The 15,268-nt window shown below is 42.2% G+C and overlaps 1 protein-coding gene across 1 annotated transcript; it reads left to right on the top strand.

Moving 5' to 3' along the window:
* Positions 1 to 8,186: 8,186 nt before the first annotated feature.
* On the top strand, positions 8,187 to 12,647 carry LOC103756499 (lymphotactin-like). The gene is made up of 4 exons (XM_008922552.3): positions 8,187 to 8,256; positions 10,803 to 10,920; positions 11,644 to 11,860; positions 12,492 to 12,647. The coding sequence occupies exons 1-4, from the start codon at positions 8,187 to 8,189 to the stop codon at positions 12,645 to 12,647; spliced, it is 561 nt and encodes a 186-aa protein (XP_008920800.3).
* Positions 12,648 to 15,268: the final 2,621 nt, after the last annotated feature.

The raw sequence follows: 15,268 nt of genomic DNA, 5'->3' as shown, positions 1-15,268 counted from the left end.
TCCCCTTATAATGTTCTCTGGAAGCTCTAACATTCCCTCTCTACAAGGTGGTAAGTCCTTGTTAAAGGACTTGTAGTGGTCCTTGTAGCACTGTGACATTGTTCATTACTCTCTGCACAAACTACCTGCATTACAAGCCAAGGTCTGAAGGAAGGAGGAGCATCCTCCATAACCCACCTGTCTCACCCCAGTCAGAGGAGAACCAAATGGACACACAAGAACCTAGCACAGGAATGAGATATATTTAGTCACAGGACATCATAGAAAGAAGAGAATGGGTAAGAGCATATGAGTGCTTCAAGGGTGAAGAACAAATCACAATTCTGAGGCTCAGCCAAGTCTCTGATGGAAGGATTGAGGCATAAATTTGGAGACAGAGCTGAAAAGTTTCTAAACTTCCCAGTTCCTGTTCTCCATGGGGGAACTCCTGCAGTTCTGCAAGGAGCACCAGATCTGCACACCTCCCGTGGACTTCACTGCCAAACAAAACAACACACATACCAATTTTACGTAAACACTAATAACTGAAAAATGCTACTACTCAAAGCAAGAGTCCAGCTCCTACTTATTTCACAGGAGATATTTCCTAATGCCTTTGAGACCCAGGCCATATCACTTCTTTTATACCTAATTGAACAACAGAGCTCTGTCCACCAAGAGAGCCCAGGAATGCAGCAAAGACAAGCGTTCCTTGCCACAGACAATTTGAAGAACAGTGCACTGCTACAGCACTACTTCCCTCTTTTGCCAGACATGTTTTCTCTTTTGTGATAGAAGAGCTAATTATACTCTCCAATACTCTTACAACCTCTTGAAAATCTTAGGAGAGAAGCACTGTGCAAAAGTAGTGTTTTTACTTACATGAATCTGCTGGTTGCACATGGTGAGAGAAAGCAAGAGAGCTCAGAGGTGGACTTACTGAGAGAAGAGCTGAAGCAAGCAAAGGACTGGGATAAATAGGGCAGTTCCTGAATTTTTTTAACCAACAACAATCAGGTGACTCTGATCCCAGTTAATTTGGGATTGCATCAACACCTGCTTAGCTCTGAAGTACAAACTACTCCATCAAGCAGAGATTAGGTCACCTGTTCCCATGTCTTTGATGGTATGATAACGATAGCCTTCTTTTCATTCTGTGTAGAAAATGGGGAAAATAATCATTTATCTCAAAGAAGGTAATGTAGGGGATGGAAGGAAATCAGTGTCCTATGTCAGTAAATAAGCCAGTGCACAGGCAGCAGACTGATGATCTGACACTTGACCTGGGACAAGCAGGTAGCTTTACTGGCCACTGGGACATGTGGCTAATTTGGGCTGAGTTTGTGTAGGAGAGGAGAGGGAGGGCATTCACCACACCTGATACGTTTTGCTAGACTGGGTGGAGAGCTGCATGTGGGGCTGTCCTGAAACATGGGTGAGAAATATAGTGTCTCATGACCCCACTAAAAGCAGCTGAATTAAGTGCAAGAAATATGATAACCATGGGAGGGAGCTCTTAATTTATTGCTATCTTAGACATGGTGGGGGTTTCTGCAGCCCTTAGTGACAGATAATAGTAGGTTGCAAAGAAAAAGTGAAACAGCATTTAACAGTCATAGTCAGATCTCTGAAATTGCAAAGAAAAAAATCAATGCTAACTTGAGGGAGGAGGGTGCAAATTTTCCCATCCCCTCTTGCCTCCCACACTGCATCACTCACTGCAGTGAACTCAGGGGAATAGTACTGACTGATGCATTTGTCTAACACATGGTTTCATACTCACTGTCATTATAAGGGGGGAAAAAACCCACAGAACAAATAAACCCCAAGGACTCTCTTTTATCAAGTTCAGAGTGGAAAATTTTCAAGAGTGGATATTTGCTGCAACACCCTGTAAGCTGGTTTTTTCCTCACCCCTCTCATTTAAGCCTTCATTCAGACGGTGACTCTACTGCTGTTATGGGCTGACTGAGCAAATGGCTAAGGAAGTATAAAAACCAACGTAAAGAAAAATACTTCTTCTCGCTCTGTATCTATTTAAGGGTAGACCTGCATGAACATCAAGTTCCCTTTCATTGAACAGGTGAGGATCAAGTGCTGTGATCACTTTTAAGAATTTCTAAAACACTTTGTGGAACAGGATGTGGCCCAAAATTTTCAGATTATAGTAACCAGTGTGAAGCAAGATAATGTATCTCACCAGTGGTGTGGTTAGAAAGTGTGACAGTTCTTCATTTGAGAGATGAAGAAGAAAAGTACCTATTCCAGAGGCTATTGTAACTCTCTTTGAAGGAAGAAAAAAAATATCCTCATTTAAAAATAAAAAAAAAAATCCATGGATTTCTCTTGCAAAGATTCTGGAATGATCTCTTCCTATCTTCTCTGGTTTTTTGGTTTTTGTTTTGTTTTGTTCTCCTGGGAGCCATAGGGTTTAACATCATAACTACAAATTAAAATTTGTCATATTTGTTAAACTCAGTGGTAAGACCTCATGAAGGTTTGGTTATTAAAAATGCTTACAAGGATAATTTTTGTTTTAAACAAATGCATTTATTAGAAATCAGCTATTTAGGGGGGGGGAAGTCAGAAGAAATAAATCCCAAGATTCCCTTTCAGAAAGTTCAAGAAGGCGATATTTTTAAAAAAGGAATTTTGCATTATTTCTCTCTCCCTTAATTTTTATTTTTTTTTAATCATTGGCCAATTTTAACAGGTGCTAAACAAAAGCAAAAATCCCTATGAATTTTCCAAAACTTAGTGTCTCAACGGGAGAAAGAGTCAAGATGGTGTCTCCATTGTGGGGAAAATCCAGCAGAATAGGAGTATTCGATACAGCACTTCTGTCAGCATGTGTGAACTCAACAGCCACAAGTATGTGAGAGGCATGTGTGCTTTTCTTTGGCATATGAAAACACACGCTGAAGAGTTAGAACAATTATTGGGTGGAGGCAAGAGAAGATAGCAGATAAAGGACTGAATGTTGAATCTATGCTTACTGGTTTTGCTTATTGCTCTACTTTCTGGAATCTGGTGCTTTATTTGTGAGTCTCTTTTACACAGCCTGCCATTCAAACATTTCATTAAAACAGATATAAAACAGATATTACAACAGTGTTTAGTTAACTTCCCAGTATGCATCTCTAAAAGAGCCAAAACTCACAAAAACAAGATTATAAAGATGAGGATCAGAGTATTACTCTTCTAAATCCTGACTGAATGTGTAACTCATTGAAATGACCCAAAACAAGACTGAATGAAAAAAAGAGTAAAGACCTCTACTATACAGAAAGTGCCACATTTGTGCTGAGTCAGCTTAAAACATCAGCAAAACAGGTGCGTGTCTGCATAGAGATGACTGTAAAGTTGTCTATGTTGTGTAAAGGGACCTTTACATGTTTGTTTCAAGCTCCCTTTCAAACCAAATCATTCTCGGTCTAATTTTACTTCAAGCTGGATAACTGAACAAAGATTTTGATACAACTAACTTATTTAAGAGCACATAATACATCAAGGGAAGATGGCAGGACCAGGGAAAAGCTGGCAGGAAAAAGCTGGCAGTGAAGTAGTGGAAACAGATGGTCTACAAGGAAAAGCTCTATTATGATTAAGAGAAAGTATTATTAATAGGGTTACATTTCTAAAGGAGTTCTGCCAAAACCAGCAAAAACAGAGTAGTTATAAAAAATGTGATTTAAGCCATCAATATAGATTAAAAGTCATTGTCTCTCAGCTAAGGTGTGAGCACTGAGCATGTGTTTGTTTCTACTCCATTACAATATAAATTAAAATACTGGACATAAACTGCTATTTCAGATACCTATGAAATCAGCATGAAATCTACAGAGCAAAATATTGAAAAGCAAAGGAAGAAGAGGAGGGAGGAAAGTCATGGAGATATCACACCTGGATGTCACGAGCTGGTAATTCTTAAGCCAGTACTTGAACTGTTAAGAAACAATGTGAAACCAAAATATTTTGGGGTCAGATAGATCCCACGTAACTTCACTTACTTACTGTGTCCAGCATAAGACACGTGCACAGATTGCTTCTATAGATAACAGAGACAGATATTTATCGCTGGGCTGGGGAGGGGGGGGGTGGGGGGGAGGGGAAGAGACAGGACACAACTTCCACCCTAACACCAGAGACAGGACACAACTTCCACCCTAACACCAGTTATTTATGATACAGATGTGTGTGAGCCGAGGCTCTTAAATCCCCTCTTAAAGTCTCTGAATGCCCTGATTTAGTCTTCAAAAGTGATTAAGTGACCTGATGGCACATCTTCAAGTTCAAGGGGGTGCTGAACATTCACTAAAGACATTAATTTGTAGGAGTACATAGGAATTTAGTTATTTGTGGAGATATTTGCCTCTCTTCTTTGAAAGCTGCCTACAGTGTGAGAAAATCCAGTACTTCAAACTCTTTACCCTGATAAGTAAATGCTTGATACTAGGCCCAACACCCTGCTCACTGAACATTTCTGTTCCTTCAACAGGGTTGCTGTCACGGAACAGGGTATATGCAAAAATTATTTCAGTAAAAATTTCTTGACACTGTTAAAAATAAGGAAAATGACTGCAATCAGCAGTTGGAGCTGTCTAGAGCAGGCCATGGCTTTGCCTCCTGCTGTGCATGAGCAGTCTCATGTCCCTTCAGCTCTCTGTGACCCAGTTGCTGTGTTGGTAAACTGGAGTTAGGCTGCTCTGTGTGAACAGGGCATGAAGGGCTCAGGAGAGCCCTTGAACACCTCTAGCAGGAGCTTGCTCTCACTATCCTCTCCCAAGGCTGTAAAGTCAGTCATCATTATCCACAGCTCAGAATTTGCAAACTACTAGAGAACTCCATAATCATACCATCGGCTTTGCCTGTGGATGTATCAAAGGCTGCAAATGATCCAGAATCTTTTGATTCCCTCCAGATTGCTTTGAATGCAGCCTGTGATGAGTGAGCAATAGAGGAGGCAGTCGAGGCTGAGGATAAGGATCATTAGCTTTCAACTTATCCAGAGCTGACCAGCAGTCATGAGAAAAAGCCCTTTGGGCATTTATTAGCTGTCTTTTTAATATGACTTTAAAGCAAAAAAACAGAAAGACAATAAATCTGTTTATCTTATGCTAAGCTTTTGCCCTGGCACATTGGAAGAACCCACTGGTGTTACAGTGCGTGCAAAATGAGCCTTATATAACATTAGAACAGCAGAGATCAACAAATATCCAAAGACAGGACTGTGGAACTCCAGCCCACAAAACTCTTCTCTGAAACACAGACTTTTCTGAACATAAGCCAACTACACAGAACCACAGCCCAGGAGGCCACAGCAAATGAGAAGTACAAAGAGGGGGGAAAACTTGCCACAGGGCAGCTTTTCCATTCCACCTGAAGGATGGTGGAAAACTGAAGAAAAAACAGGCTTTCTAGCCACACCTCAGAGGAATCTACAACCTGCTGAAGGTTCTGTGGGAAGGACTGAGTTTTTCTGAGCTAGCTCATGCTCAATTCAGCTGGTAGACAGCAGATACATACATGTACCTACCATATCAATGACCAGAAGTGGGGGAGCATCTTCTCTCTTAATGGGCAGAAAACTTCTCTTCACCATCAGTGGCAAGGTTGCTATCTTGCATCTCATAGCTGACAGGTACCAAAGAGTTAGAATATCTCATCCATGGACTGATTTCAGTCAGTGTGTAGCACAACACCAGGCTGCTTGGACACAAACTTAACACAGAGTTCCCAATAGTGCTCCTGAGGTCAATATGGTTACTTCCCCATGTAGCATCAGGCATGTCCTTTGGAGGCTTTGGTTGAAGCTTTGGCTTCCATGTCCTTGCAACTTCCCTAGTGCTGCAAGTGGGTTTAGCAGGCATTCAATTAAAGCAATTCTACCTGCCATTGCTTTTCCCTGGGTTTCCCTGGTTTGCACAGGATAGGTAAGATAAAAGAGTGAAACCAATAGGAACAAAGGATGTGAGTGTATATACAAATAAACCACACAACCTGTGCTCTACCTGCAAGACCTACAGACGGTGCCTGAGGTTGCAGACCAGCCATTACAGCCTAGCAGTCATGTATTTGAGCACAGTTCTTAGCTCAGTGCTAATTTGCCTGAGGAATCTTTGGGAATTGACTTCCACCTGCTGCCCTTTCCCCATGCAAAGGAATTTATGGAGTTTGGAAAACTGGATGTAACCAGCTGAGGCAAGGCCTGGAGGTAAGAGCAAGGAAACATCATGCTGTTGTGGTTTATCCCCAGCCACAAACTGGGTACCACACAGCCACTCACTCAGCACCACCCTGTCCCACCCCCAGAGGAGAGAAGAAGTGGAAAAAGTAAACCTCATGTATTCAGATAAGAACAGTTTAATGATTGAAACAAAATAGATACAATACTACCAATAAGAATAGCAATAATAATTGTGATGAAAGGGGGAGATGGAGAGGAATAAAACCCAAGAGAAACAGTTGATGCACACTACAGTTGCTCACCAACCACTGATCGATTCCCAGCCCATCCCTGACCAGCCATCCGAGCTCTTGGACAGTTTATGAACTAAGCAGGACAATTTATGGTATGGAATATCCCTTTGATCAGTTGGGGTCAGCTGTCCTGGTCATGCTACCCCCAGTTTCCTGTGCAATTGCTTGCTAGCAGAGCATGAGAAACTGAGAATTCCCTGATTTAGGGCAAGCACTACTTGGCAACAACTGAAACATCCGTGTGTTATCAACATTATTCTCCTGCTGAATCCAAAAAACCATCACTATGCCACCTACTAAGAAGAAAATTACCTCTATCCCAGCTGAAATCAGAACACTCGTATGACATCTCCAAGGTTTGCTCTGACAGATCTTCTACACCACTGTCACAACCTCAGGCATTATGCAGCCTGGTGCTCACCTATTCATACCAACACCAGCTGCATCTCTGTGGGCCTAGCAAAGCCTGGCTTTTTGTTCCAGGCTGCAGAGTGTAAAGCATGAGATGAGATTTCTGCTCAGAGGCTCTCGATGATGATGCTAGTTCAGCTGCTGCTGTGTGTTTGGCCTGGACATCCACAGCTGGCCTGAAGAATATTTGCAGGTGCAAAACCATTGGTATGTAGGAATGTTGCCCATTCAAACCACCTTACCACAACATGGACAGGACACCTAAACTTGGGTGATAGGGCTGGCAAAGACTGCAAAAATGGGGCTTTTGATAGAGGTACAATTGTAACAAGCGAACAGACCTGCTATCAACACCATGTTTACAAGAAAACAAAATTAAAATTTTTCTTCTTATCTATAAATTCTGCCTCTCTGATTGCCTTGTTACTTTCTCAGAATCCATTCTTTATACTAGAAAGTCCACATCACAAAACCAAACCAAACAAACAAAAACACCACCCAAAACCAAACAACCTCCCCAAAAAAGAAACAGAAAAAACAACAGCAAAAAAAATAATCTAACCACCAACTCTAACATGACCCTTTGTAAAATCTTATTCCCCTTTGAAACCACTGTACTAATGCCTGATTGGCAGGAGACTTAGTGGATCTGGATCTGTAGGCAAAAGTGCCTTCACTCTTGTTTCTCCCAGCACATGCTGATATCAGCTTTGGCCATGTCAAACCACAGAGCAAACAGAAGAGTTCTGACAACCTCCACACTCATAGGAAATAGCAGTGATACACCTCCAAAGCTACGTGTTAACGTGACCAGTTATCCACAGCCACTCTGGAAAGAGCCAAGACATTCCTCTTTCCGTCCTCCTCTAGCTCACAGTTCCCCCTCTTGTGGTCCATTGGTCAAAGAAGTGAATGTTACTCTGTGTCTCTGCAGTGTGGCTTAGCTAAAGGTCTCAAAATGGAGGTGTGAAAGGACAGGAACTTTTCTGAAAGGTTTCCGCTACACAACAAGAGCTCTCACTTTTTGCAGCTTGAAATAAACCCTACTCACAGCACAGAAGCAAGTGCAACCACAGTGGGTTTGAGCAGGAAAAGCCTTCACAGGGGGGCTAGTAAAGGATGGTGGGAGAAAGGAGGTGGTTCTCTGTCACCAAAAAAAGTACCGACACTCAGTTCTTCCACTCACACTCAGACCCTCCATGACACCCACAAAAGTGAACCCGAGAACTGACCACTGAATGACAATCTATAAACTCTGGGAAAGAGGGCAGACAACAGCCACTTTCTTCTCTGCCTTGACACAGAAGGCACCAGCAATGAAGCTCCACACCTCAGCTATCCTCGTCATCCTCTGCCTTGGCATCTTCATTGTGTGCACAGTGAAAGGTAAGTTTGCAACTCCACAGGGAGACAGGAATTACACCACATTGCAGCAGTGGTCTGATGAGCAAGATTCATATTCAGACACAGCTGATTTATAAGACAGAACGTGTAGGAAATCCAGATCAGAATCACAAGAAAGGCAGCTTTATGGGAGATTTCATCTGATGTCCTGACAATTAGTGGTTAGCTTCTGCTTTTAAGGCAAGGAGACTTTCAGTGCCTTAGAGCACTTAAAGGGTTTCTGTGCATGATTCTCTCTCTTAAAATCGTGAAATCTTAAAGACACAACGTCTTTTAATCTCACTGATGCCATATAGCAATGAATACTATAGGTTAGTAACATTTTATGAAAAATATTTCTTGAATTAGATGTACATTTTTTCTATTTCCAGATATACTACTTTTATATGAATGTTATTATATTAATTGTTAGTTATGTTTCTCTAACTATATAGCCTGAATTCCTCTAATGTCCCTATTTTAAAAAGTTCTCCCAGTTCTGGGTCACCTATTGCCTGTTTGCTTGTGCCTTTTGGACAAATCTTTTGGTACGGATAGGCAAACCATGAACAAAAAGTAAAAAGGGCAGTAATGGATTTATACAAGATCTTCTCCCTCTTCATAGAATCATACAACTCAACATCTTATTTGAAACCATTCATGAGCACTGAGATGAGCCATGTTTACTAGCCATATTTTAAATCAGTCTGTCTACAGTGGTGTTTAGGTCAGATCATGGAGAGATCATGAATCTTCCATGCGAGATCATGGAAAACATGGAGATACATCCTTTAGATAATACATCATTTCATAATCAGATTCACACAAATGAGCACATTAAAAAACAAAACGCTCATGCAAGCCGTATTCAAACCCACAAACATGCAGAGAGAAACACAGAGAAAAGGTATCTTCACAAAAAACCACACTAAAACCAAACTGACACCTGCTAAACATTCACAACATTAAGAAGCTACACACTGAGGATGTGGACCCAGTGCTGCTATAGCTGGATCATACACGTTCTCATATGTTCATTAATAACACTGCTCTTGGCAATGTGCATTTGCATCACAGACTAACAGTTCCCAATGTCATTCTCCAGGATGTAGAATTTGCCATAAACATCACCAAGGCTGAAAGAGCACACTGAGCTGGTCTACAAGCAATTGAAAAAGGACTAGAAAGAATGATAAGGAAAACAAAGACACTTGAAAAAGCATAGCTTTTCAGGTGCAGAGCAGTTGGGGTTTGTTCCCAGGCTTAGAGAAGCTCTGCTGGTATTCCCTGCAGCCATTCCCTGAAAATAGTGTGCCAGCAGAGAAAATGTTTCCAGGACAAGTAAGGATGGCTTGAATATCTTTGAGCTCTCTTGATGCCACATTTTGAAAACCAGTCTGAGACAGTAAGGTATTTGTAATGAAGCATTAAAAAAAATGCATTGTGCTACTTGTGACTAAAGCAAGATCAGAAGAGATATTCAGGCAAACAAACCCTCAGGAATTAGCAACTCTGCCAGTACCTGTGCACTGGCTATGCTACAGCTTCTGCAAAGGCTGATGTATGTTTATCTCAGCTATTCTAATCACAGATAATGAGATTATGTGAAGAAGGTTTTATATTTAGCAAAGTGCACCTGAACAGCTCTTGGACATATTTCAGCCAATGTCTCAATAAATTCTTTAACAAGAAACCTCAGAGTGCTGCAGTGTTCTGCTTGTACCCCTCATGCCTTCCCAAACTGTCTTTCATGAGTAGGACAAAACCAGAAACTAGTAAGTGGAGACTTACACACATATGTGTCCATATACTCCATCTCATTTAAATGAACTTCCATTTTGAGTTACCATCCTTTAAGATCACAACTACTCAGAAAATTTTACACTGATATCATGATTCTCTTTATTAATCACCAGTACATTTCCCTCAGTTGTATGAAAATCTTGGAGGAAAGCCAGATTGAGTAGCACTCCATTGACTATGAAACCAGACTTATAGCAAGGTATGTAGGTACTTGGTCTTCTGGCAGATATACCTCCCTTTCTTTAAACAGTTTTTTTCAATTCTGCTTTCACATGTCAACTGTGAGACAAGTAGCCTTGCTTTCCTCTTTTTTTTTCACTTGGCAAGTAGGGGGAGTTACTGATCCACATTCGGATGCCATATGGAAATCCAGTAAATGTACTGGTTCTAAGCACTACTCCATATGGACACTTATTTGCAGATGACACAAACCCAAATATGAATGATACCAAATACCTTTTCTGCTATGGAAGCAGTCACTTCCTAGGGGTAGAATTATTACACAATTGTTCAGGTTAACAGGTCAAGATTAGTATCTTGACTGAAAGAACAATAACACTTTACAGATGGCAGGATGCATCACGAAAAATAGCTTGTATAAGTGGTATTGTGGCTGTAAATCATGAGACTCTCATGCTCTAACTACAGCTGGACACCTTCTCGATTTCACAATTCATTAAGTGATTATGGTTAAGTATAAATATAGCATTTTTTCCCTTTTCATTTATCTACTTTTCCCCTTCTAGGGAGTGCTGGAAGTCAGTCCATGCGCAAATTCAGTTGTGTAAAGCTGCATACAAAACAACTGAACATCCGAAATTTTGCAAAGTATGAAAAGCACCATATGCCAATAAGTGCCATCGTGTAAGTACCTAATGCACTGTTCACCTTCAGACTTGCCTATGCAAACACGTTACCAATGAAAAGGGAAGGGGAATCACAAGACACTTCGTGGCCCAACTCACCAAATCTGCCGAGTTCAGGTCACCCTTCCAGTTCTCCCATGAAGGACTCACCTGACAGCTGAGGGAGTGAGGGGAGACTAGTGGCCTCAGAGAGCTGGGAGGTGTCTGCTGTTCATGAATATGGGCAGAAAGCTCACTGAACAGTCAGATCTTTGGTGGTCAGCAAGTCTCAGCAAGGGTGGAGCAGACAGAAACACAGTGCACTGAATTGAGCCACAGGGGAAAGATTGTGTGAAAGAATATGGGATAACTGACTCTTGCTAGGAGCTGTGTTTGGTCTTTTGAGCTCACTAGCATGCATTTTTATCAAATCTGGGATCTGCTCCCGGGACGTTAATGTTCATCATGATTTAATCTAAAATCTCAGAACAGTAGGTATGCTCCTTCTTTTAATATCAGTATATATGCACATGACCATGTATGTTCCACATATACCCATGCCATTGAATAGGGAACTAGCATTGCTTGCTTCTGTTACTCCAGTTAACATCTACAAACTCCAGCATTTGAAATTGTTTAACCACATTTTTCCCCATGTTCTGCATAAAAACCAAGAACAGCAAATCTGGGTTTAGAGACTGGAATTTAATGGCCGCCTGGTTTGCTTTCTTTCTTCCTATAGGTTTATCAATAGAAACGGTGTCAGAATCTGCCTAAGTGCTGATCAGAAATGGGTGCAGACTGCTATGAAGAAAATAGACCAAAGGTTGGCATCATCTAGGAATGGTATTTCCCGATCTAGTGTTACCAGTGAAACACCCCAGACCAGGCGTTATTCACCAACTCCCCTTCCCCCTACTCCTTCAGCGGGATGGAGAAGAGAATTGGAGACACAAAAGGTAAAGATCACGGGTTGAAATAAGAAGAGGTTACTAGAAACGGCAATGAAATAAGAAAACAACCAGTTACAACAATTATGTTAATAACAGAGTGCACGAGACAGGCGAACACTTCAAGTAAAATTGCTCACCACACAGAACCTGGCACCACACACCCACAGAACCTGTGCACCAGCCAAACCAGAGTCTTGGAAAGGCTCCAATCTGCCATGCTCTAGTCTTTGTTATTGCTTTATAGAACAATACATCTAATTAAAAATATCCTAAGTACTACCCAAGTAGTTTGAACAGTATAAAGCAACACTTGATTACCTACTGTTTAGTGTATTCTTTAAACACACATCAAGTCTCAGTCATCTCCAGAAAAGAGCTGCTGACAGACCTCTAATCCATAATACAAGAACCTAATGCAGTTTATCCATATACTAGATTTAGGTACTTTTTCATATAATTTTGTATCTACATCCATATCAAAGAAAAAAATTATTTCCTAAATTGAAAAAAAGTATGATGAACAAACACATGTGTAACAACAGGAAGAAAGCTAAAAGTTAATTTGACTGCATGAGACTGAAAATGGAGTTGATATTGTTCCGTGCTTTGGTTCATTTCTTTCATTTTTGATTCTCAGGTGGCAAGCCGAAAGGAAATCCATGACTTAAAAGAAGCTTCCAGTGTTAATGAAACTTCCCAGTCTGACCATCCACAAGACTCCCAGACAGTTGCACTCCCAGCACCGAAGACATTAACTAATGGGACCAAAGCCTCTTCACAGCAGCTCCAGTGAGCCAATGGGTGCCCCTCTTGACCCTCTGCACACCCCACCCACACTCATTCAGACCAGGTTTTTTCTTAAAGGTTCAATCCCAGGTTTCCCACAGCAGTGTCAGATGTCTTGTTCCATAAAGCAATTTATTCACAGTGCAGGAACACGGCAACAGCCCGAGCTGCTGCCTCCGAGGAGGAACCCCCTAACAAAGGACCTCTGGGCTTTTACACCCTTGCAGTCTATACTGCGGTGGTAGTGGATCAAGGGTTGGACTTGATGATCTCAGAGGTCCCTTCCAGCTGATTCTATGATTCTATGAGGTGGAAATACTGATGAGACATTATGCAGTCCAAGATTTGACGCCACAATGGAATATGGAATGTTACATAATGTCCCAGGATAAGGGGGTAGTTCTTTTCTAATATTGTTTTGCTGCTGTTTCCACTGAATTATTACAGGTTGGTGCTCCTGCTGCAACTGGATCTAGCTCAACTGAATAATATGCAATTGGCTTCTAATGGGGCCCTAAATTCTGCATTACCGCTCCACTAGCTATTCCTTTACATTTATGTACATACAGATTAAAGGATCTGGGAGCCCAAGAGCAGGAGCAGCAGACACTAAAGCTCCTTTTATACCTTTAAAGCTTGTTCTCTCATATCTAGTTGTTTTAGGGTTTTTTGTTCAGTTGGTTTTTTTTTGGTTTTGTGGGGGGTTTTCATTTGTTTTTTTGATTACTGGATGGGGGAACTTAATTATGGCCTCTATTCTCTCCAGTTCTGTTGCCATTTTCCTAAAATAAAGCCTAAATACTTAACTTTCTTTTGACCCAGCTGAAGTTTGGATGGAGATGTACAGTGTCCCCTTTTCACTGGGGCAATACATAAAAGTGTAGTGTCTAATATTCGAGCATTCTCATCACTACTTGCTAATAACAAATCATCCACATACTGTACAAGAAGTAATTCTCACAGTAACTTCATACCCTTTAAATCAAACCCAATATTCGTGAAAAAATGGTAGGGGATCTGGCAAAACCTTGGGGAAGATGTGTACCAGTCAGCTGCTGTCTTTTTCAGGTTAAGGCAAACAAAGGCTGACTTTCTTCATCTAATGGAATGTTTCAAAATCCCTTGGGCTAAGTATCAGTCTATCTGCTTCTGGATACTCTTCTTGGCTTCCAGGGGAAGAGGGTCCTGTCTCACAATGGGTAGCACTTTATTTGCTTCTGATACTCTTCTTGCCTTCTGAGAAATAGGAGTCCTGTCTCCTGGTGGGTGGCGTTCATCCCTTTGGGGACCAACAGTCCCATGTCTGTCTTGGTCCCTGCCACACTGGCATGTGCTTCTTAAAATATCTCTTGATTTTGGGGGCTGCCTGGTCTACAAAGACACTGCAAGTGTGCCACTGAAGATTTGTGACAGCCACTGTCCTGCTGAGCTAGCAGACCAAGGTATAGCTGGCCAATACTGCCGGCCCAACATCACTTCATGCTCTTTGCAAAGTCCTACTGTACTAAACAATTTATCCTAATTTTGCACAACCTTGGCCAAGGGCATCCCCTTATCTATGCTGGGCTTATTTCCCTTCATTTCAAACACTAAGAGGGACTTGAAACCCCTTTTTACCTGATTAAAAAAAAAAAGAAAAAGAAAAATGGACTTCAATCTCCCTTTCTGTGTGTGCCAAAGGACTCTACCACTCCCTGCACAGTACTTGGGACACAAGCCTCTCCCGGCATGGGTCTCCCAAACCCATCTGTGTTGTAGGAGAGACACGAGCCTCCCCCTCTCAGCCTCCCCCTCTCACGGGGGCTCCACATCTCCTCTACGTGTGCCTTCCACTGATCAGGCTGCACACCTGTTCTTGACCAATAGTTTCACGAAATCTTCACAAAATGCCACACTAACGGGGAGACTCACATTCACCCTTACAATTTATACAGAATCTGCTCAGGGAATTTTAACACTCACCTTTTGGCTTCTCCCTGCTCCAAAGGTCCCAAGCAAATTCACCCAGTGCCGTCCATAGGATGACTGGAGAAGAGAGACTCTGAAGGTAGTGGCCTTGGGTCCCAACTGGGTCACTGAAATGTTGAGGAAACTTCCCAGTCCGACCATTCACAAAAATCTCTGGCAGTCACACTCCCAACGCCAGGGTTACACCCCTCAACGCCAGAGACTTTCACTCCTGGGACCGAAGCCCCTTCACTGGAGCAGGCAGCTCCAGCGATCCGACGAGTCCCCGTTTGACTCCCTGCCCACCCCACTCACAGGCAGTCAGTGAGAGCCAAATTTCCTTAACGGCTCTACCCCGGATTTCCCATCAAGGTCTCATTCCATAAAGCAATTTATTCACGGTACAGTAAGAGAGAGCGAGCCCGAGCTGTCGCCTCCGAGGAGGAACCCTCCAACAAAGGACCCTCTGGGCTTTTACACCCTTACAGTCTATACTCGCGCGTAAGGCTCTCTCTTCCTCCTGAGTCTTCGGCTCCGGCTGCCTCCCAGAGTTCATCCACCTCGCTGGCACCACCGGTCTTCGTACCCGTTGTTATGGAAAGTCGGCAGTTCACAGCCTCTTGTCTCTCCGGGCTCCCACCCAGAGCTCAATTTCCATCTCTAATTGCAGTTCGCGAACCG

Source organism: Manacus vitellinus, unplaced genomic scaffold (assembly GCF_001715985.3).
Source record: "Manacus vitellinus isolate BGI_N305 unplaced genomic scaffold, ASM171598v3 scaffold_28_pilon, whole genome shotgun sequence".
NCBI classification, from domain to species: domain Eukaryota; kingdom Metazoa; phylum Chordata; class Aves; order Passeriformes; family Pipridae; genus Manacus; species Manacus vitellinus.
Note: the sequence above shows the minus strand (reverse complement) of the source record. Positions and strands in the feature narration are given on the sequence as shown.

Excerpts from the sequence above, each read along its gene's own strand:
- LOC103756499 (XM_008922552.3), top strand. The coding sequence starts at position 8,187 with ATGAAGCTCCACACCTCAGCTATCCTCGTCATCCTCTGCCTTGGCATC. Across the intron at positions 10,921-11,643 it reads ATGCCAATAAGTGCCATCGT|GTTTATCAATAGAAACGGTG; the intron begins GTAAGTACCTAA and ends TTCTTCCTATAG. Across the intron at positions 11,861-12,491 it reads GAGAATTGGAGACACAAAAG|GTGGCAAGCCGAAAGGAAAT; the intron begins GTAAAGATCACG and ends TTTGATTCTCAG.